At 36.5% G+C, this 21,472-nt stretch overlaps 1 protein-coding gene across 3 annotated transcripts in view; it reads right to left on the bottom strand.

Annotated features, from left to right (window-relative positions):
* Nucleotides 1-2,084: 2,084 nt before the first annotated feature.
* drd2a (dopamine receptor D2a) overlaps nt 2,085-21,472 on the bottom strand; it is a 55,555-nt gene continuing 36,167 nt past the window's right edge. Inside the window, exons 3-8 of one of the 3 annotated variants that reach the window (XM_044120605.1) lie at nt 15,269-15,378; nt 8,144-8,280; nt 7,204-7,412; nt 6,081-6,167; nt 4,951-5,335; nt 2,085-3,548 (exon numbers count right to left, since the gene is read on the bottom strand). In XM_044120605.1, coding sequence (XP_043976540.1) covers nt 3,352-3,548; nt 4,951-5,335; nt 6,081-6,167; nt 7,204-7,412; nt 8,144-8,280; nt 15,269-15,378 — 1,125 coding nt within the window. In that variant the 3' untranslated portion in view covers nt 2,085-3,351. The remainder of the gene's footprint in view (nt 3,549-4,950; nt 5,336-6,080; nt 6,168-7,203; nt 7,413-8,143; nt 8,281-15,268; nt 15,379-21,472) is intronic. The other 2 variants (XM_044120606.1, XM_044120607.1) reach the window with 2 other exon arrangements.

The following is a 21,472-nucleotide window of genomic DNA, read 5'->3' as shown; positions in this document are numbered from 1 at the left end:
GTTTATTTCTGAGTACTCTAATATGAATTAATTTCTCAGAATCTCATACTGCATTTATTCCTTATTGGAAGTTGAGAACAAAAAAAGGAAAAAATTCAGATCAGATATAAATACAGTTAATTACAATGACATAAGCAAACATGATGGCAAAGAGATATTATGTTTAGCCAGATCAAGATGTAAAGATTCAAAACACACACTTAACTTTTTTTCTAATATTTTCTCTTTTCTTTCTCTTATTTTAGCCGGCTAAAATACCACCAAGACCTTTTGCAAAACCTATGAAGTGAGTAGTCTATGAGCATTTTAACCCAGCTCACAGTGATGTTCTTCAGTCTGTGCTGAACATTGAAAGCCATAAGCCTTTTTTAAAGCATGTAAAATTACTTAATTATTGTTACCTAAACAATAACAAAAGCCTTTATCCTACTCAGACTCCCAGCAGTTTTTCTTGACTTGTCTCAGTATGAAATGTTCTGTGGGGATAAGGGAAAAAACAGTGACTGGAGACTAAAGGCAGAAAGAAAACAGATGATTGACATAACAAAGGCTTTCACATGGACCCCATGTTTCATGCTGCAGCCTCTAACTTCATTCACAGCAGACTGCCAACTCTTCCATCCTTGTTTCTTTACCCCATCTTTGATATTCTGCTCAGTAGACCCAGCGATGCAGAGTGCAACATCATAAATGTTGTCAAGAAAAGTATCACAGCCAGGTCATGTGTCATTTCTGCATGCAGCATTTAAAAATATATTTGGGACACATAGGGTCCAGAAAGAGGAGGTGTGAGCGCTGCAGCTAAAAAACAAGAAGAAAGAAGCTTTAGTAATGCTTTAACTGGAGCCCTGAGGGCTTAAGGGGAACTGACGCCTGGAACTGAATTGCCAACGCTCTAACGTTTCCCTAATACGATCAGAAATTCAATCAGAAGTATGGCCAGCACTGCGGCAGCAGCAACAACAGAGGCGTCAACAACACGGCTGTTGATAGACAGAAGAAAAATTAACAGAAAATGATTGTACTTCTATTACACCTTTAATAAGTTGTAAAGAGTGATCGCTTAACCTAACTAATATTATAGGCTTATATTCAATACACTAGAATATTATTGAAAAGTTAAATTGTTTCATTATCTCAGTTCACTAAATGAAACACAATAGTTGGATTAAATACATTTCTTACAGTGTCTTTACATTTGTTAATTTTGATGATTTTTCACTAATAAAATGATTTAATCTTGATGTAGTATTTGTAATACTATATCAAAGGCTTTTATTTTCAAAATGTATTGTCTAGAATGCATTTTCTAATTTAACAAATATGACGACATGACTTGCACATTTTTAGCATCAGAACTCTGGGTTCCAACCAATGGGGCACACTTTGGCAGGTTCCGGTTAAATTTCTTAAGAAGTTTTCTAGTATGTACTCCTGTTATTGTTTCAAATTGCAGAAAAAGTTTTTCCTTAAAAATATATTTTAATCTTGGATCACTGATATGTTTGTTATTCTAGACCATATGTGGGAAAGTACTCAGGAATTTTTATGAGAAACTATAGTTTCTATATCAATTCTTGAAGTTGGGTGTTGATCAGAAAATAAAATTAAATTGGCATTTACAGTTTTTGATGGAAAACTCATGTTCATACTTCTGTGAAAAATACTGTAAAATCACATCATCTTAAATGCTGCCACCTCTCTTAGCATACGGATACTTTAATACATACTGGCTCCTATTGATAATGTCTTTAAGGTTGTACTGAATATATTGAAAATGTGTCACTCCAAACAGCTTTCAGTGATTTATTGCAACAGCTTTTGTTTCTGTTGCATCGACCTAACCTCGTTCTCACTTGCAGAACCCCTGGGGGACCACTTTGGGGTTTTATACACATCCAAATAATTAAACCTGGAAGCTGCAAACTCCACATACAGGTCATTAGTTTGCCATAAAACAACTCAACTGCAGCAAAGCAAAGCAAAAGCAAAAGCGGCTACATTAATCAAACAAAGACTACCAAAACAGTAACAGTTTTAAATTATAATTTAGCTTGTATTGACACATACAACAAACAGTGACATTTGTGTGGCACTTAACTATGCATTTTATTTTCATTTATTGGAGATCCTTTGCTATTTTTGTAACATACATTTCATGAAAAGTCAAGTAGAGGAGCAGTAAAACATGCATCACTTTTCCGTTGCAGGCATATATTCACAGATAATGTGTTATGAAAACTATGTACAGTACAGAAAATGAAAATAATATTTATAATTATAATAATAATAATAATTAATAATAATACATGCATCTCAATAAATAAAATATCAAAAGATTAATTCTGTCATAATATAAATTCTAAAAGTGAGATTGAATTATAGTCTTTACAGAAAAGAATAATATAACTCCAACATTTATTTCTGTTAATTAAGATGATTATGGCTTACAGCTGATGAAAACCCAACATTTTGTTCTACAAAATGTTGAAGATTGACCATATAGTATTCTATCCCACCAAACGGAGGGAAAATTGAGTAGAAGGAGAAAGTGTGTAGCAAAAATCCGACTTTCAGAACCAGGGTCTAACAAACCCTACAAAACAAAAAACTACTTTTTTTAGTAAACCACAATTCTTAGAAAGTGAATTTTAGGTTTATATCAGTTGCAAACCATAATAATTAAAATGATCAGAAGAAAATATATTACTCAGCATGTAATGAATTTATAAGTTTCACTTTTAGAATTGAATTAATGAAAGAAATTAATTTCTCAAGGATATTCTGATTCATTAAGATACAATATTAGATTATTTATAAAATGCAAAATTGCAAATATTGGCATCGTCACATTGTACAGTAAGTAAATCTTTCCTTCCCTACACATTTCCAACCCGTAAGAGATTTCAAGAGTAAGATCGGATGCATCGATATCAACACTGCCATGAACACTGACGTCGTAGCTTTTCCATCATGGGAACATGGAGTACGCACATAATAAATAGCAGTATGCTACTTGCATGTGTGTGGTATACACATATGACTCCTTACATAACACACACAATGATTTTAGAGAATAGTGTTAGTTGTTTTTGTTTTTTTTTCTCCATAAACAGATCATTGTTACAGACTTTTCTTGTTTTACATTCAGTTATCTGGAGAACAGGACTCCACAAACAAATCACACACACGTAGTCAACGCGTCTTCCAAAAAGACACTGCCAGTTTTTTAGTAACTTTTCAGTTTTTTTTCTCCCAATGTGGTGCATTTTCCTTTCACAGGATGAGGTAATTGCCAGGCCCTTTAGTTGTGCCCTTTCCCTCAGTCTGATCTGTAAGGGATGCAGCAGCTTAGCAGTGCAGGATTTTAATGAACGCCTTCCTGAACTCGATATTAAAGGTGGTGTATATGATGGGATTTACAGCACTGTTCACGTAGCCCAGCCAAGTGAAAGCGTTGTACATCTCAGCGGGAACTTTGCATTTGGTGCAGTGGGTGTTCAAGATATGGGTGATGAAAAATGGCAGCCAACATATGATGAATACACCTGAGGAGATAGTAGGAGAGAAACATTGTAAGTGAGAGAGAAAACAAAGTCAAGCCCTTGCTGTATATTAGACCAGAATATGGGTTTGCAAACAAAAGTTGCTCTCAGAGCACAGAAATCATTACTGTTTCTTGCATCAGTTTGATTTCTTTTTTTTTCTTTTTCTTTTTTGTATTATTCTACAATATGCTCACCCAGGCAGCCAATTATGTGTTGGAGACTTAGACAAAAATGTAGAACAGCTCAGTGACAGAATGTCCTGTTGCTAATTAGAGCCTAAATAACAATTTAACTATCAGTTTCAAGCTGCGTTCCCTAAGTGGTTTAATTAGAACCGCTTGATTCTAAAAGAACATGTAGTCACCATTATTTTTGCTTGATTCTGAAATCACGACAACTCATCAAAACAATGTTATGCTTAAAGATCACTAAACAACCTTAAATATGAAGTTTAACAAGTCAAAGGTACATTGAATTTTTGGATAAGTGAAGACAACTGATAAATTATTTTTTTTTTCAAATTCAATAGTGAAATGAGCAATTGTGCCATTCCACAATCTGAATTTTAAAATGTTGTCATAATTTTAAAAAACTTATGTAAAATGCAAAATGAATATTATGATTGAAATAGGTAAACAAGACTTACTTATTTCAATCAAAAACAAATTTGCACTCAATTTAGTTTAAATAATAAAGAATCCTGCATTTTAATAAAACTTCTAATCCCTGGAGTTGAAGGCCCCTGGACTAAATTTATTACTGTATGACAGTGAGACTGACAGATGTTCATGATTTTCAATAATAGAAATGAAGGCCTCTACTATAGATGTTATCTTTATGATCTAGGTTAATGGGATAACATATCAATACAACAGACTGAAGTTCTTTATAATTATGCATAAACAGTTAAACACCCAAATTTATCTTGGTTTAGAATATACAGATAGTCAAATTTGTACTTTACAGAGAAAAAGTTGCAATAAAGTAATGTTGTGGAAAGATACATTTAATTAAAGAAACAATGTTCACCTTTTACAATCTTTTCTATTTGGAAAAAGCACTTTTAGCTTAGCTTAGTAAGAGCACCATATTAAATATTATAAAACACACCTTTTCATATATTTTTCCACAATTTTTTAAATTATTTCCCCTTGATTAGTTCAAAGGGCTATGAATGACGTCTGATTTTAATATTTTCATGTCTGGGAAAAATTTGGGTTTAAATGGGTTAACAAAATCATTTACCAATAAAACAGAAAGTTGTAAACAAGAGTTGTTTCCTCTAAAACGGACACGATTGTTATTAATTTGTGCTCATTGCTGATAGCCCTACACAAAAACTGAGAATGTTAGCCTAAAATAAACAAAAAAATGAAAGAAACATTAAGTAGATGAAGCGTACCGAGGACAATGGCTAACATCTGAGTGGCTTTCTTCTCTTTTTGTTGGGAGATCTTCCTCTTGCTCATGTTTTTGACAGAGGTTTGAGTCTTGCCATTAGGTAGCGCCTGTGTCTGGAAGGCTTTGGCTACAACTGGTGCTGGGTCAGCCAGGGCCTCCTTGGGCTCGCCGTTTTTTTCTGCTTTGTGGCCGTCCTCGGGGGGTGTGGGAGGCGTGGAGGTGAGGCTAGCATTGGCCTTGTTGGGCATTAGCTGCTGGTGACTAGTGGCCGGAGTGTCTCCAAGGGCACTGTGTGTCTGATGTCTTTGCCTCTGGCTGCTGCCGCTGTTGTTCAGCTCATCCAGCTCCAAGTCATCCCCGTCAGTGGCAGCTTCTTTGATGAAAATCTGAAGTCCAAGGCAAGCAAAGCAGGATGTCATTGATCATTTGAAGAAAAGGGTAACATTAAAAATAATGTATTAAAAATATATACTGCTTTGTACAAAGGTGTGGTGTCATTTAAGTCAAGTTTATATGTATTTGACATTTTATCAAAGTGCGTTACACAATAAAAACAAAAGATAATAATCAAATGTGTTGACAACAGCAAAAAAGCAACAAACATTACATTTAGACTAATGATGTCTAAATAATTTTGATCAAATACTGGAATGAAGGCAAGAAGGAATCAATACTGTAGTTGTTATGAATCGAAGGCAGCTCTAAAGAATTGGGTTATTGGGTTATTTTAAAAAGTTTTGTATAATAGTGAACATATTTTATCTGTGCCCACTAGGTTTGCAAATGTTTGTTGACATAAATGACAATATTGACCACAAATAATTGATGGGTAATGTTTGCAATGCACTGGAAGCTGTGAACACGATGTTGTCTTTATATATAGTCAATAGGTTCAGTGACAAATTATGCAAGTTTGAAATTTAAACATGTTTCATACAACAGGTAGGCCTTCAGAAAAAAATAGAGTTGGATTTTTTTTTTTTAAAGCAGACTAATTAGAAATATATTGATGAATTGGTGGACTATCAAAACAGCATTAGTTGCAAGTCTAGAGCTTTTTTCAAAAAGAAGAAACTTGAACAGAAATGAGACTCAAACAATTTCAAAAAGTGACAGAAAAAGAGAAGATACCACTCTTTTCTTGTTGGCAGGTAAGCTTCCATTGGACTTCACAATCATGGTGCACAACCTTACATCTTCTGGATGAGTGCACTTATCCTGCAACGGAAACAGCTGTGTGAGGCCAGGAGACGGTACGACCTCAAAACCCCGACTAACGGGGCTGTCTAAGAACAGACAGACAAGTAATAGTGGATGTGAGGATATGATGAGATCTTTTAGGTTTTTTGGTGTCGGGGGGTGGAAAAGGGAGGGTGTGGTTTGGCAACAATGGGATCTTTCAATTGATTTGGAAAAATTTAACTTCACAGACAAGTAATAAGCTGTTTAACAAATATTATTTTATCTAGAAATAAAACATGTTAATTAATCTTTAATTATATCTTATATATATATATATAGATATATATAGAGAAATATATATAGAGAGATATATATATATATCTATGTATATATATATATATATATATATATGTGTGTGTGTGTGTGTGTGTATTGTCTATATTTGACTGGCAGACCAGTATGAGGCTGAGCATAATGAGAATCTGATTAAAAGTTTAGTTCGAAACAAAAGTTCCTGCAAGTTTCTTCATGTTGAGAAAATCAATAGCCACTGAATGAAAAGGTCCTCTAAGGTACATTACATTTAATGCAGTTTAATAACTAACGATGAAATCTAGCAGCTAATGCACATTTAACATTGCATCCTCATATGCATAAAATACTATCAACTGTAGTACAACTACCAACAATAATTTATAGTAACTATAAATTTAAGTTTGATGTAAAAAAAAAAATCCATCTGGTTCCGCTTCATCTTTTTTTTATATTCTGTTTTTTATTTTTTGCTTTATTTAACTAAATGCCAATTGTAGACACAGCCTGTTTTAAAACTGTCAAATGTAATTGAGCTGAAAAGAGTTTTGATTTGCAGAGGCATATAAATTTTAAATAAAGGATATTGTCTGTACCCACATGTTTACATTAAACAATGTGTGGAGAAAATGTTATTTTAAAGCGGTAAAATATCACATAAAAATAAAGAGCTCTCGCATAACAAAGAGGTAACTCATTTATATTGAATCAATAAAGCTGCCAAGCTGTAAACAGGAGCCATAATTTTGAAGCCACTCACCCTCAGTGAAGTTGCTACATCGGTGTCAGCGGGCTGACACACATGCCGCTTTGGCTTTGTGTTCACACGTTTTCTGCGCTTCCTCAGGACCACATAAATTTGCACATAAACCAGCAGAGTAATGATGAAGGGTACGTAGAAGGACACGATGGAGGAGTACACCACGAAGGCAGGGTTGGCGATGACACAGAGAGACGCGTCGCGGGTTGCTGCGGAGATGAGCGCAAGGTGAATGGAAAACTTCATGCTGCATGTTCTGAATAGAGGAAGACATATTTGCTTAAACTGGGGGCTGTTTTGGTTTTGAAAATCTAATTACTTTTTAAACACTTGCCTCACTCACTGCAAAGATGCTCCAGCTTAAAATTGTTGCAGCTTGGAGCTTAGTTGTTGCTCAAAGCAATGGACAGACCAAGCACATAGACAGGTTGCTTCCCTAAATTTTCTCAGAAAACTGGATGTAGGTTTTAGGTTTGTCTTGCACCGAACTTGCTGCCACTGCTGAATTGCCAATTTCACTGTCGTCCAGGGTTTTGCCAGTAAAATGGTTCCAAGAGTCCAGCATGTGTAAACAGAGTTACATAGTTATCTATAGTTAGGATCCAGTAATGGATGTGAGAACAAAAGTGCTAAACATTCAGCATTTTCAGACTTATTGCAAATAACTTCACGTGTAGCCTGGTGAAACAAAGGTTTGACTGACTGCAGCTAAATATTAACCAACCTGAAGGACCAAGGCTTATACTACGATAGGTGAATCTTGAGAGTAGAACCTTGTTCAAAAATTACATTAGTGTTTCTATAAATGGCTGCGCGGCACTGACATTAGTTTGTAGAGTGAAGCCATGTAGAACTATTGCCGCCTGGGTAAACAGTCAGACAAATACACAAAATACATGACAGTGACCGTAGAGAAGATTTGTATTCAACTCCCTCTTACCTGTGTTATTGAGGCCAAACAGCAGGGGACATGATATAGCAAAGGAGAGAACCCAGACAACAGAGATCATTATGGTGACTCGTCTCCTGGAGCTGTAGCGCGTGTTGTACAGCATCGGCATTGCCACTGCTGTGTATCTAAGATGAAAGCAAAGTAAAAAAAAAAACACCATATTATTGTGTAGCCGGACACCTTTTTATAGTACAACAACATGAGTAGCCTGTGGGGAAAGTTAGCCGTAGTCAGCTACTTTGCTGCAGAACAAAGTATGCATATGCACTACCACAACAAGCCCCCTTTTTTTATTTTCTTTATAGAAAAACACAATGTTTGTACATACACACGCACACACTCTTACATGACCTTGCTTTTCCTCTTATCCTTTATTGTAAGTCCTCTAAGGTAAAACTGAAACTAAAGTTAAATTTCTTGTTTGTGCATATAATCTGAAATTCTTTGTATTCATTATTTTATTATGTTCATCCTTATGCTACCTGCTATTTTTTTTAATTTATTTATTTATTTTTTTTTCACTTGGTGGGATTTTTTTGCCTGAAGCGCAGTAGAGAACATGAAGTCCACAAGTGGGTTAAACTTAAAATGTTGCCTGTCATTTGTGATCAGATCCTTTTGGATGTCGGACTGGCCCTTTGGAAACAGTCTTGTGCTGCAGGCTTCTGTTCACATCAGAATGAGAAACTGTAAAGCACAAATTCGTTTTTTCATGTTGGAAGAGAGACCTTATCATTTAACCTTGCCCCATTATTTGACCTTATTAGTGTACTTGTTGTAAATATCAGGAAATGAACAGCATTTCAGTATGTGTCATTCATTGATTTGTTTACCAGATTGAGAGAGTCCTCATGCATAAAGTCCAGTAGCTTGGCCTTTTTAGGAGACTAAATACCATTGATGTGATACATAAAATAAAAGGATGCTGTTACATAAAATAAATATTGCCTACTTTCATAGATGCATCATGAAATAAAAATGGAACAATATAACAATGTTTCATAGGTAATACCATTAGAAATTGAATAAGACAAAATAAAACCTCTTTTTAAAATATATCCCTGTTAACATAAAATAAAACACGCATTCCCGTCCCCCACTCTTCCCCTTAAATGTTAAAATGGCACATCTCCTGTACTTGTACAGTGCTTCATCTAGCCCAGAGGACTCCAAAGCGCTTTACACAACATTCAGTCAAGCAAGTATTTACGCACACATTCACACGCTACTACACTTGTAGTAGTAGCGTGTGAATGTGTGCTGCCTTGTAGCATTTTGACATAAGCAACCATTAAATACTTGTCTCCATACACATTGATTACTGCATATCAATTTAGATATTTTTAGGACTTTTTAGTACATTTATAACCCTTGAGGGCCGCTGCAGTTTTTGGATGTGCCACAGGTACAAAACACTGGAATGAAATGGCTTAATTACCTCCTCCTTGTTCTCCTAAGTTCTCCAGAGCCTTGCTAATGACCTAATTATTCTAATCAGGTGTGGTGCAGCAGAGGCACATCTAAAAGTTGCAGGACTGCGGCCCTTGAGGACTAGAGTTTGAGACGCATGCGGTAATGCAAAGAAGAAAAGGCTGAATGCCTATTAAAATATTTTTGAGTGTGTATACAATTTAAAAAGAAAAAAAAACTTTATAAATGAACTTGTACTGAACTTTCTCTTCTGAAAGTTCAGTATCAAGTCATAAATTTGTCCTATCTATATTGTAGCAACCGAAAAAAGGATAAAAACAAAAAACAAAAAATTAATTAGTCTTATCATGAATCATACTTCCTGTGTGTGTGTCCTCTTATCACTGCCTACATTAAGACGGTTTCATCTTCTGTTTCTAAATAAGTGACTGGTCATTGTTAGAAAGCAAAGACTCAATTCCCCACTAATGTCCTCATCCTTTTTATGATTGCATTCACAGAAGATTTAGCTGCAGACAGTGTTTGCGTGAACACGTCTCATTGCTTCCCAGAGCCGCTAAACTGATAAAAGCACACCTATTTATCCTGAGCTATTATCAGGGCTTTCACAAATCAGTCTCATATGGGTGGAAACAGAAATATACTGAAGGAAGGAGAGGAAACTTTAGATCAACTCACACTCATCCCTCCTCTTCTTCCTTCTTATTCTTCTGTGTTCACAAATAGGCAGTAAGCTTTTTCAGCTTAGTGGAATACTGTCAACATGTAAATGCTGAAGCCATTGTCCTCTTGCATGTTTGGACACTAGCTTACAATATGCACAAATAGGAATCAACCATGATATTATTCAGATCAACCAGATCTTGCTCCAAATGCGAGAGTCATCCTTCATTCTTATTCACTGCTTTCGATAAGAGCTGGAATAGTCTCCATGTGTGACCATGCTAGATTTTATTTGCCGTGTGGACTCCAACATGCAGCCAAGCAGAAAATAATGTAAAATTAAGGAGGGCGGAAATCTATAAAAAGAAAATATTGGGGATGTCTTGCACTTGGAATTGTAATACATGTTCTGGAAGTTAACCTAGCAAAATGACAACGCAGATTTACTCTTAAAACGTCCAGCTTGAAACGAGCAGGCTCCTGCTGCTGTTGATCTGCTTTAATTTACTGGCACTATTTAATTAAATTGGATAATTTACAACAACACATCGAGTATTGTTACTGAACAGAATCTAAGGACCGCACACACTCAGTTTTTAAATGGCTTCGAGGCTGTTATTTCAGACAACCAATATAATAAAACACATCCAGCCAAAGATGCTTAACAACTGCAACTGCTAATTTTCCAGACAATAAGTCTCTACGTCGAGACAAAGCCATGGCAACTATCGCTACTCTCTCAGCAGCTAGACGAGCCTTTATTAATCAGTTTGATTCCAGTTCAGAAAATGAAATGGCCATGTTGGTACATGGAGTAATTTTTTCCTGTTTCAGCATAGAAAATCAAAAAAGGACAAAAAGAATCCTCCCACTTACGTTACGATGTGTTTCGGTTATGTCCTCAGACACTCCTGGTTTAGATATAAATATCCTACATCGCAGTAGAAAATTTGGTAAGTGGCAACATTACTCTGGCAAAGAATCAAAACTGAGACCAATATCTTTAGTCCAAAATCTCAAAAGAGCTCAAATACTCTGAGGTACACGAGCTTGCTTTTATTTTCACTTGTACTGACAAGGTTAGGACTTAGAGTACAGTGTTACTGTTACCCAAGGTAGAAAATGTACTTTAAGAACTGCTATGATCAGTATTGTTCAAGCCCTAAATTTAATTCACCCAGGCTAAAATCAGTTAGTTAATATTCACAGTCGAAAAGCTAAATGGAAATCAGGTTTACAAACTACCTCCATGTCTACAGGGGAATGAAATCCAGCACCTTGACATGCTGCTTATGCAAATATTTGTGAAAGAATGGATCACTCTCTGGAGCTCAGTGAATTTCTACATGGTGCTGTGGTGAGTTTCCTCCTGTGCAACAAATCCAGTTCTTCAATCTTCTCACGGCTAAATGTATGTCAGTTTTAGTGATATTACAGCAAAGGGGAAGGGATTTGAACAGCAGCAACCTAACCACAAATTGGTGTGCCACCATATTCCTTATGTCAAAGAGCACACATTTTATTTTAGTACCATTATATTTTAGATTTAAACTTGGGGTTTTGCTAGGCATCTTGAGTTTGATATTCTTCACTATATATATATTTTTTTCCTGTATTCCAATTTTCTATTACTTTTCTTTATTATGGCTCTCCAAAGTAATGTTTGTCTGATCTCCTTTGTTTTCATCATGTAAAGCATTTTGAATTACCCTGTTGAGGAAATGTGCTGCACAAATAAACCTCTCCTAGCTTCATCACCCGACAGCAGGAAATCTACATCTTTAGCAGAAAGAACAGCTTGAAAACATTGGTCCCAGTGTAATTAATCTATATCATGTTTGAATTGCTGAACCACGTTACTGCAATAAATAATTTTTTTTAATAAACCATGACTGTAATGTGAGTTCCACCTTTGTGATCTTCCCACTACTTTGTATATTTCATATATATTTTTAGTAGTTCTCTGAAGGATGTCAACCTACCGTTAAAACTAAGAAAGAGTCTTAATCTTACACACATCTCTGCTATGTCTTCACTCCTGCCATCCACTAAAAAAACCCCACTGAGACCATATCTGATCCCCGACAGCTCAGAATAAATGAATCAAAAATCAGCACAACGGGAGAAAATTATTATATTATTAAATTACTTTTCTTTCTACTTGAAGAGAAAAAGAATCTTTAATGTAATTTATTAATCACTAGAAATACATCATTATATTTCTGAAGCTCTTTCTTACACAAAATTGGTTTTGAGCTGTCTTGAACCACTATCTCAGGAGAATTGCCAGCGACAATCTATAGTTGAGAGTTTCTCTTAGTTTGTCTTACTGAAATAAAACGTGGGGGAAAGAGGGACATTTTCAGCCTCCACTCAGGTCTTAATCTGAGTTTCTGGATGAATTCTCAGATTTTAAGAATTAAAAACCATGATGCAGGTGATGCTTTACTGGGGCTGGAGGAAGTTTGTACTGCGCTTTCTTATGACTAGGAGAAGAATCAAAATACTCCCTCCAAGTCAGTGAAACAATTTCAATGTACCAACAATGAGTAAGAGTGAAATGTCATCAGTTATTTTGTTTACTTCAGAACCATGTATTTTTTAATCAAATAATGCAATTTTTGAGTAGTTTAAGATGATTAGTTGAATAATATGAATTAAGAGGATAGGTGGTATATCATGCCACAAATAATGACTGATATGACCATCTGAAGCCACTGTAAGGGAACACTAGTTATAATAAAGCACGTTTCTAGGACGTCCTTCTTTCACCTGCCCAACAGTGTCCACATTTAAAAAATTGGTGTCTCAGATTGATCCTGAAGAAAATAGACCATGCTGTTTGGAAATTTCACAATGAAGAATATTATTAAGTCTAATATAAACAATAAGGAGGTTTTCTTAGTTTTATTGACAAACTGTGATTTCATTTTAATTAGAATGTCATACTAAAAGCACCTTTTGATAATAATAGCCTTTGAGAATGCTATTACACATACATATTAATAAAATATGCTTAAGATCTAGTATTAAACATACTTTGCTTGCTTAACTGCAGTAAGCCCACATTTCTATTTTAAATATGTTTTTTAATGTAATCTAATGTAATATTCTAATTTTAAATGTCACGTTTTCATTACATTTAAGTGTAAAGTTGTCATAATTAACATATACAGTACAGACTAAATGTTTGGAAACAATTTTGTGTCCAAACATTTAGTCTGTACTGTATATGGGTTTCCAACATCCATTTGTGTGTAATTAATCTATACAATCTGTTTCACTTAGTGATAAAGTTCCTGAACTAAACAGGCTTTTGAGTAATATTCTAATTTACTGAATGAGTCTGTATGATGGCTTCAAAGTATTAAGCTGTTTTATGCTATATTATGAATTTAATCTGTATCCCTACAGAAGAATTCAGCAAAAATAAAAATACATTAATTTTCATTTTGTCTCTTTTTCTTAGATTTTGAACATGTAAAAGAGTTGTACGCTCTGGGATTAGGTAATTGGAAATCGCAGAATGTGTACTGATGCAATTGTTGATGCAACTTGCATGAAACAGTTGAGCAGGACCAGACGATTTAATGACTGAATTTTTTAAGACCATCTGGATAAAGCTCTGCCAAGTAGAAATAGTGTAAATTTAGCACAAAATTACATAAAATCATGCCAGCTGTTCACACGCTACCACACTTACCTTTTGTTTATTACAAATAATCATTGATCGACCGCATAAAATAAATTTTCAAAATCAAATTTTAAAGCAGCTCCATCCAAACATAACAGGGTTTGTTGTGTGACATATAGTATTGACAACTTCCAAATCAGTGAAAACACTTAACTGCAATAAACTAAGCAAAAGAACAATGAACATGGACAATAAAAGCCTACATATACTGGTCTGCTAGGATTAAATGGGGGAGGGAGGAAATTGGTTTTAAATGGTCTGACCAGCTCTCGTTTAAAAGGGAAGGCCGTTCCTCAGATTAAAGGCCACCACAGATAGGATTTAGTCACCTCTACCTTTCAGCCTGAATCCACAGAAATCAAATAGAAACAGATTTTTCATCCACTGTGTTCTGGTGAGAATGTGGGACTTTGAAAGCTCAGTCATGTAAAGAGCTGCCCTTGAATTAAAAGTCTTTTCAAATCAAGCAATGGAATCTTAAACACAACTATAAAAGGGGCAGTATACTGTAGCAGTGAATTAATGAATCTGAAATTTAGCTCAGAAAAGGGCATAAATTTAATTGTAGCTTTTCTACATGAGGCAATGAGAGCAGTGTACATGTCAAAATAAAGGAGTAGAAAGCAAGACTTTAATGCGTCAAAGTCTGAAAATTGTTCGCCTTGTTTTAGTGCTGGTGTTTGTTTTATAAGCCCTAGATTACAGCTCTGCTTGTAAAAATAAATAAATAAATAAATAAATGTTGTATTATGATCTATGTTTTAGTCAGTGTCTTGTTTTCTAAAGCTCCTGGTGTGACTTTTGATTTCAATACCAAAAGATTCTGTTTTAGGTTTTAATAGTTGTGACAATGTTTCAAACTGAAAAACAGCTGAACTGAAAATTGTGTATTAATTTTTTTTTTTCCGAAGTTTGAACTCCTTCACATGATTTTGTGTACAATATAAGACCATTTTTGTATAAAATGCTTTTAAATTTACTGGTAGATACGCAATGACATTTTCTTTGGCTTATGCTCTCTTCATAGTTTAAAAAAACATTTATTTATGTATTTAAAAAAAAAAAAAAGGTCTATTCATGTTATATCTGTAGGACATCTGGGGGTCCCTAATTAAAACCAAATGTTTCATTTTCAGACTGTGTGCAGAGTGAAATTCATGTCTGAAAAGGCCATTTACTCTGTAAATAGACACAACGGCCTGGCGAGTCATGCACCAAGAGGCAGGGATTTATTTTTTTATCATTCAGAAGCTAAATATTTCCATTGATTTCCATGTTGCAATCATGAGTGACCACACTTGGCAAATCTACAACATCAGACTTACCGATCAATGCTGATGGCACATAGATTGAGGATGCTTGCTGTACACATCATCACATCCAGGGTGACAAATATGTCACAATGGATCTTGCTGAAGCGCCACTCTCCCACTACCTAGTGAAAAAAGACATTTGCAGTTTACTGAATGTCAGCAAAATACATCTACACAAATCTCTAGCACCAATATTATAACCTCTTTATCTTCAAAAAAGCAATTGTTAAGCATTCGTACATATTTTGATGTGTTATTTCCTCCATGGTAAGTGAAAAAGGACCAAAATCAAGTATTGGTGAACAGTTAACATTTTGAATTTTTACTTCTGCTGAAGTACAACCCAAGCATGGTTTCTTGAAAAGGCAAAGAAGTCAAAAAAGGGGAGAATTATAAAGCAGGGTTGACTAAAGTAAAGCTTTTGGCCCCTTAAGATAATTTTAGAGTCTTAGAGTATTTCAAATCACTATCAAAATCAACTAATTTTGAAACAATTTTCTTTTATCTTTGCCACTTCCAAGAACATAAAACTCTATATTTATTTTTGGACCTTAATAACAACATGCTCAACTTCTTCATGCTCATAAACACATTTAAATCATGCTGAGGGGATCAGATTTTAGAAGGTATGCCCTGAGCTGAATATTTTATCCCACAATATGTTGGATCAATAAAGAACAGGTTTCCAATCCAATACAGCTTTATGTACAAAGCACTTTAAATTACCAGATGACTGAGGTATTGTACATAATACGCAAAAACATGTTAAAATATGTAATCACAAGATAACATAAAAATCTGTGCAGTTATTTAAAATAGTGTATCCTGATCCAAGGAATGTGCAATGAAGTAGGATTATTATTTTTTTTATTCTAAAAAGGTAAAGTCTAATCTGACTCTTCCTGCAAGGGCATCAATATTATGAGTCAACTCTGATTTATTTATTGTTTTATGTGAACTTCCAGATATTTAAAAGAATCCATTATTTCAATGTCGTCTCCCTGGAAGTTCACCGGTGTCGGTGGGGTGGTTCTGTGCTTTCAGAAATCCACCACTTCTTGCTTTCTCCTCCATTGATCAGGAGGAGGTTCTGCTGACACCAGTTCACAAAGTCCTTACAACTGATGATGCCAAGTATGACAGTGTAACACGAAAATGTCTGAAGGGGCCAGACAATGAGCATCTTCAGAGGAAAATGAGCCGTTTCTTCCAGCTTTTGGAGCGGTCTCCGGTCCACATTCACCTGGATTTGAACCGCGCCAAAGTTCACTGCAACTGAACCGAAAGTTGCATTTTTGGTTCGCATCAGTTTGATTGCCCATCCACCAAAAGAAAAAAACCCCCAACAAAAACAGACTTTCTATGCAAATGAATCAGAGTTTGATTAAAGCAGACTAAACAAGGCTTTTGTGAATGCACCCTAAAAAATCTCTTGATGGGATCCAATCTACAACCCTCCCTCTCCATTTTGTCATTTTCTGAAAACTAAACTGGTATTTTGTAATGTAATATTTATAACAAACAGATTTATTTCAAACATTGACTTGTCATAACAGGCTTTAAAGAAGGCCCTTGTAACAAATTATTGCATATCTTAAATGCTCGTGAGCTAAAAATCCTACAACATACATTACAGTTTGCACAGCATTCTCTCATGAACAACATTGCAACCTATTTATATCTATACCAGAGTTGGTCGCCATGGTTTGGTCAAATGATGAAACCAACATCACCGGTGATGCGCTGACAGCTCGGATTACGCCCACCCCAGCTGGCACAAAATCCTACCTGCTTCCTCCCACAGCTGTGCAAAGGGTAAGGGGGATGTAAGTGTCACGGGGCACCTCCTGCCTCCCTGTTGAAAAGTGATCTTTGTCTCAGTGATCTCTTTTCAGAAAATTCAGATCCATCGTTTAAAAGCTGTATGTCGATGCAGGTGGGATTAGACTACGGAGAACCATCTAACCAAGCCATGACTGTCTCACATCTCAAAGGCTCTTTTACGCTCTAACATTACACAAACCGTTTGCACTTGACATTTGCCTCCTCTGCATCTCAAAACAATTATAATGCCCTCTGCATTGATTGAGAGTGTGCACTTTGCTCTCGTCACCTGGTTTTCTGCTCTGGAATAGCAGTAAGCAGATATATCAGGATATACTTTTCTCAAAACCCTTTCAACGCAGCTGTTTAATCTTGAATTCTCAGTAGTCTTAGAGCACAAAACAATATGGATATTTAAAGTTGAAGACGTTCAGAAGAGCGTACAGCACATGGTTTAGAAAGGTAAATTAAGTGGCATTTTACAACCTAATTGCTCAAAAAAATAAAACTAAAATGGCAGACATTGATGTTGCACTTCCAGGGAAACATATTTTGTGATATGTAGAAATCGTTCTAAGTTTACCAGTCTTTATTTAATTCTACTAAATAAAGATGGTTGGCAAGTTGTCAGGGTCTTCGGGATTATCTGATTTTGAAAATGTAAGTAAATGAAAAAACAAGATTAGCAAATCTGATTATGGATGATGGTACAATACCAGCAGTGTACAGGTAAAAAGTCGTTCCCTGCTACATAATAGGGAGGCTAGCAGGGCAAAAATTTCATCATAGATATTTGTCAGTAAATTAAATGTCAACTATGTTTTTAGGCATGCCAGCTCCAATAAAGCTGACAACTCATGTTTAATCTCTACAAAGTGGGTCACTTTGACAAATAAAATTGAACGATCTAAAGCAAAATGAAAGAGAAATCCTTATGTAAACCCATTGAGAAAATGATTTTCAAATAATGATCTAGCCAACAATGTAATGTAAATATTTCAGTTTGAGAGAAAAGTCATAAAATGAGGCCTAAAACTTAAAAAATGTTTAAAGATCATGAAGATTATGTATAAATAATGTCTGCTCATGTTGAAGCTGGAAAAAAGAAGTAACTCCCCCATGAAGGTGTGCACGTTAATTTCTTAAGAAATCGGCAGAAGCAGCACATACCTGACGTGAAGTGTGTTCTACAAAGCCATGCATATAAATCTTTTGGATAAACTCTGGATGTTTTTAATCTAAGCATCACCTCATTTATGGTCACTGCAATAAAACAATTGGATTTTATCCAATTGTCATTATTAAACTGCCTACAGTGTAAAGTCACTGGCGACTTGCTTTGCTATATAAAAAAAATGGCAGCTTGCATTTGCTCACTGGAAGTACTGTGTGTCATGGTAGATTTGACTATTAATACATTTTTAAATTTAAATCTCAGACTACAGAAACCTAATTTTGTTAACCATTCTTCAAAATGCACACACATCTTTATCAGGGTGTCAATAAACGTGCAGAATACCGTAAATGAATTTGACCACTGGAAAACCAAAATTACAAGTCTCCTACATTCACAAAAATAATATATATATTTTTAATTTTAAATACATTTACACATATTACTGTACAACCCTAAAGGTTATTTATTTCTCTCATTTTTTTGTATTTACTTTCTGATCATCCAAAAAACATAAAAGAAAGTTACAACTTTTGACTTAGTCACCTTGAGTATTAATAATGTTTGTGCCCTGCTAGTTACTTTGATATCATTGGAAGTATGAAAGATTTTATCTTCTTCAGTAGAGTACAAGTTTACTAATTAGGTATTGTGAATTCAGACTGACATTAGCAGTGCACATTTTCTTTGTAAATGTTTGTGCAACTGCTTGTTCATTAAAAGGAAATCTATTCAAAGTTGTCCGTACTTGTGATGTACAGCAGGCTGCTTTTAAGCAAACAGTCACTGTAGTTCTCTGTCTTTGAACACTAATTTCAAAACGTTATTCAAATATGCATGAAGGAAGGAAATTATATATATATATATATATATATATATATATATATATATATATATCTCGAGAGTTCTTTACTTTAGAATGTACTTTAGAAACTGGTGGATAAAGATAGTGGTTTCACACTTATATAAAAATTGCTTGCTAGGCTCTAAAGTCAGAAAAATTGTTTTGGGTTTGAGTTAAGCTTTAGATCTTACAGTCCACTGCACATCCACATCGTTTGTTGTCCACTTAAAACTCTGCCTGTCGACTTCATATTGCATTTTGCCACACAAAACTTGGCTTTTACAGGCTTTTCTAGGATTTAAGGATCCTAAACTTCCATGTTTAAAAAAAAAAAAAAATCCTGCTTGCAGTCGGATATGTCTCTTGTAATACAATAGCTTTGTAAGGCACACCTTTTGATCTATGGCGAAAAGTAAGAACATTCTTGTTTTACAACATAAGACCTGTGAGAAAAATTAGGCAGCGTGCCAAATCCAGCTCTTCTGTTTCCGTCACACTAAAAAAGCACATCTGGAATTACAACATTTGCACAAATAGAGAGGACAGAAAAGTATAATCTCCTGCTTTCACATTAACTACAAACAATGTGAATTCAGACACAATACCATTTGCCACATTGAGAAAAAAGAAAACGAAACAAAACAAACAAAGAAAAACAAAACAAAGAACTGGTTGTTTTGCTGTCTCCTACTAAGATCTGGTCATTTTCTCAGATGTAAAATGGGAAGTTTGCTGTTGGTATCTAAGGTCATTCATAATACGGTCACTTAAGGGCTATAGCTATTGCTGTCAGAATCCATGATTGATATGCAATTATAATTTCCATTTGCAATTGGTAAGTGGTTGATAGAGCAGATTGATGACTCTGGATATAAACACATCCTGCTGTTATGTTCATGAATATTACAGCAATAAAAAATATGTTTAGAGTGTTTTGTCACAATGCTGTCATCACTAGTGCAAGTTATAGCTTTATTTTTACACATAGGGCAAAGAACGCTCATGTAAGATATAGGGGAAGTTATTGTAAAATCATTTCAATCTGGAGAGACTCACAAAGAGAAGAAAATAGCAGTTAAAAAGATTTAATGGTACAATTCTTTGGCGCTCGGACCCGGCAGAAGACCCCGAGCCGAGGATCGCCGTGAGCAGGCGGTCTGCTCGGCGAGCTCGGATAGTCTTCCCCCCGGGACCGAATCTGGTGGTGGAGCGGAGCCTGGAGATGGGAGAGCCCGGAGGATCCTAGAGTATGTCCCTCATGGTGAAGGTGGAGATGGGGAGGAGGTGGGTCGTAGCACGGCTGACGAGCAGGAAGCCCCGAGGGTAGCTTGAACTCTTGAAGGTGTCCTCGGACGACGATTGGCTGGAGCGGCGTGGAGCTCCGTACCGGATTGGCTGAGGCCCGGCGTGGTGATTAGATGATGTGTTGAAGCTGGTCGAGTCTCCCAGTTTGAATTTTCGCCTAAGCTCCATTTCAATCTGGAGAGACTCACAAAGAGAAGAAAATAGCAGTTAAAAAGATTTAATGGTACAATTCTTTGGCGCTCGGACCCGGCAGAAGACCCCGAGCCGAGGATCGCCGTGAGCAGGCGGTCTGCTCGGCGAGCTCGGATAGTCTTCCCCCCAAAAGAGGGAGCCGGGCCGAGGCCTGACTGACCTGCATTCTGACGGGACTGATAGGCGTTGGTTGAGGCCTGCAGTCTGACAGGACTGATAGGCGTTGGTTGAGGCCTGCAGTCTGACAGGACTGATAGGCGTTGGTTGAGGCCTGCAGTCTGACAGGACTGATAGGCGTTGGTTGAGGCCTGCAGTCTGACAGGACTGATAGGCGTTGGTTGAGGCCTGCAGTCTGACGGGACTGATAGGCGTTGGTTGAGGCCTGCAGTCTGACGGGACTGATAGGCGTTGGTTGAGGCCTGCAGTCTGACGGGACTGATAGGCGTTGGTTGAGGCCTGCAGTCTGACGGGACTGATAGGCGTAGGTCGGGGCCTGCAGTCTGACGAGACTGATAGGCGTCGGTCAGGGCCTGCAGTCGGACAAGACTGATAGGCGTCGGTCAGGGCCTGCAGTCGGACAAGACTGATAGGCGTCGGTCAGGGCCTGCAGTCGACGACTGATAGGCGTAGGTCGGGGCCTGCAGCACGGCGAGACTGATAGGCGTCGGTCGGGACCTGCAATCTGCCAGACTGATAGGCGTCGGTCAGGGCCTGCAGTCGGACAAGACTGATAGGCGTCGGTCAGGCCTGCAGTCTGACAGGATTGATAGGTGTCGGTTAGGGCCTGCAGCCTGCCGAACTGATAGGCGTCAGTCAGGGCCTGCAGTCTGACGAGACTGATAGGCGTAGGTCGGGCCTGCAGCACGGCGAGACTGAT

This window comes from Gambusia affinis, linkage group LG06, assembly GCF_019740435.1.
Source record: "Gambusia affinis linkage group LG06, SWU_Gaff_1.0, whole genome shotgun sequence".
In the NCBI taxonomy this organism is placed as follows: Eukaryota; Metazoa; Chordata; class Actinopteri; order Cyprinodontiformes; family Poeciliidae; genus Gambusia; species Gambusia affinis.
Note: the sequence above shows the minus strand (reverse complement) of the source record. Positions and strands in the feature narration are given on the sequence as shown.